This window comes from Bison bison, unplaced genomic scaffold (assembly GCF_000754665.1).
Source record: "Bison bison bison isolate TAMUID 2011002044 unplaced genomic scaffold, Bison_UMD1.0 scf7180017862521, whole genome shotgun sequence".
Taxonomy (NCBI): Eukaryota; Metazoa; Chordata; class Mammalia; order Artiodactyla; family Bovidae; genus Bison; species Bison bison.
Window position 1 is genome coordinate 1 of NW_011493093.1, and position 669 is coordinate 669.

Consider the following 669-nt stretch of genomic DNA (forward strand, 5'->3'; position numbering starts at 1 on the left):
AAGGTATGAAGGAAGCAAACAGATAGAAAGAAAACAATATTAAATGTTATTATTGACATACCTTGTTAGTTAGAACAGAGGAAAACTCACCCGGGTACTGAAAGGAGATGGGCCTGGTGGGCACAGGGGCTGCAGCGCCATCCACGTGAGGCATGTCGCCGGCATGATGGAGGCCCTCTCTCTTGAATTGCCTTGGCACACTCCATCCATCTATAAGAAGTGTAAGTGAGTCTCCCCTAGCCCTCAGCAGCAGCAAGAGAAGAGAGGGTGGGGATAACTGCTTGCTGAGCACTGAAGTTTCAGACAAAGCAACTGGGCCAGCCCTTTCCTTACAGGATTCCAGGAGCTCACTGGAGCCACTCGCCAATATATCTGCTTCTCCAAGCGTTCTTAGGAGATTCATTTACAAATTTGACTTGTTACTCAGTAGGGAAATCAGTCTAGTGACAGCAGAATTCATCTGGCTTGGTGAAAAACATCTGAATTCTATTTCAATTGCAGTGATTTAACAAAGTTACTGAAGTTGGTTCAAAGATTTCATAAAATATACTAAGCCCTTTCATTTCCCTGTTCAAAGTACTAGACATTCAGACTTGAGGATGAAGCTCTCAAGGCAAAACAATAGGTTAACACACAAATATAAAGACTTTCTGGGGGATGGGATCAAGA

The 669-nt window shown here is 43.6% G+C and overlaps 1 protein-coding gene across 1 annotated transcript in view; it reads right to left on the bottom strand.

Annotated features, from left to right (window-relative positions):
- Positions 1–61: 61 nt before the first annotated feature.
- The window catches only part of LOC104983408 (oral-facial-digital syndrome 1 protein-like), a gene marked incomplete at its 3' end in the record, with an annotated part of 7,181 nt that continues 6,573 nt past the window's right edge, over positions 62–669 (bottom strand). Inside the window, exon 4 of the mRNA XM_010832855.1 lies at positions 62–210. Within this exon, the coding sequence (XP_010831157.1) occupies positions 62–210 (149 nt within the window). The remainder of the gene's footprint in view (positions 211–669) is intronic.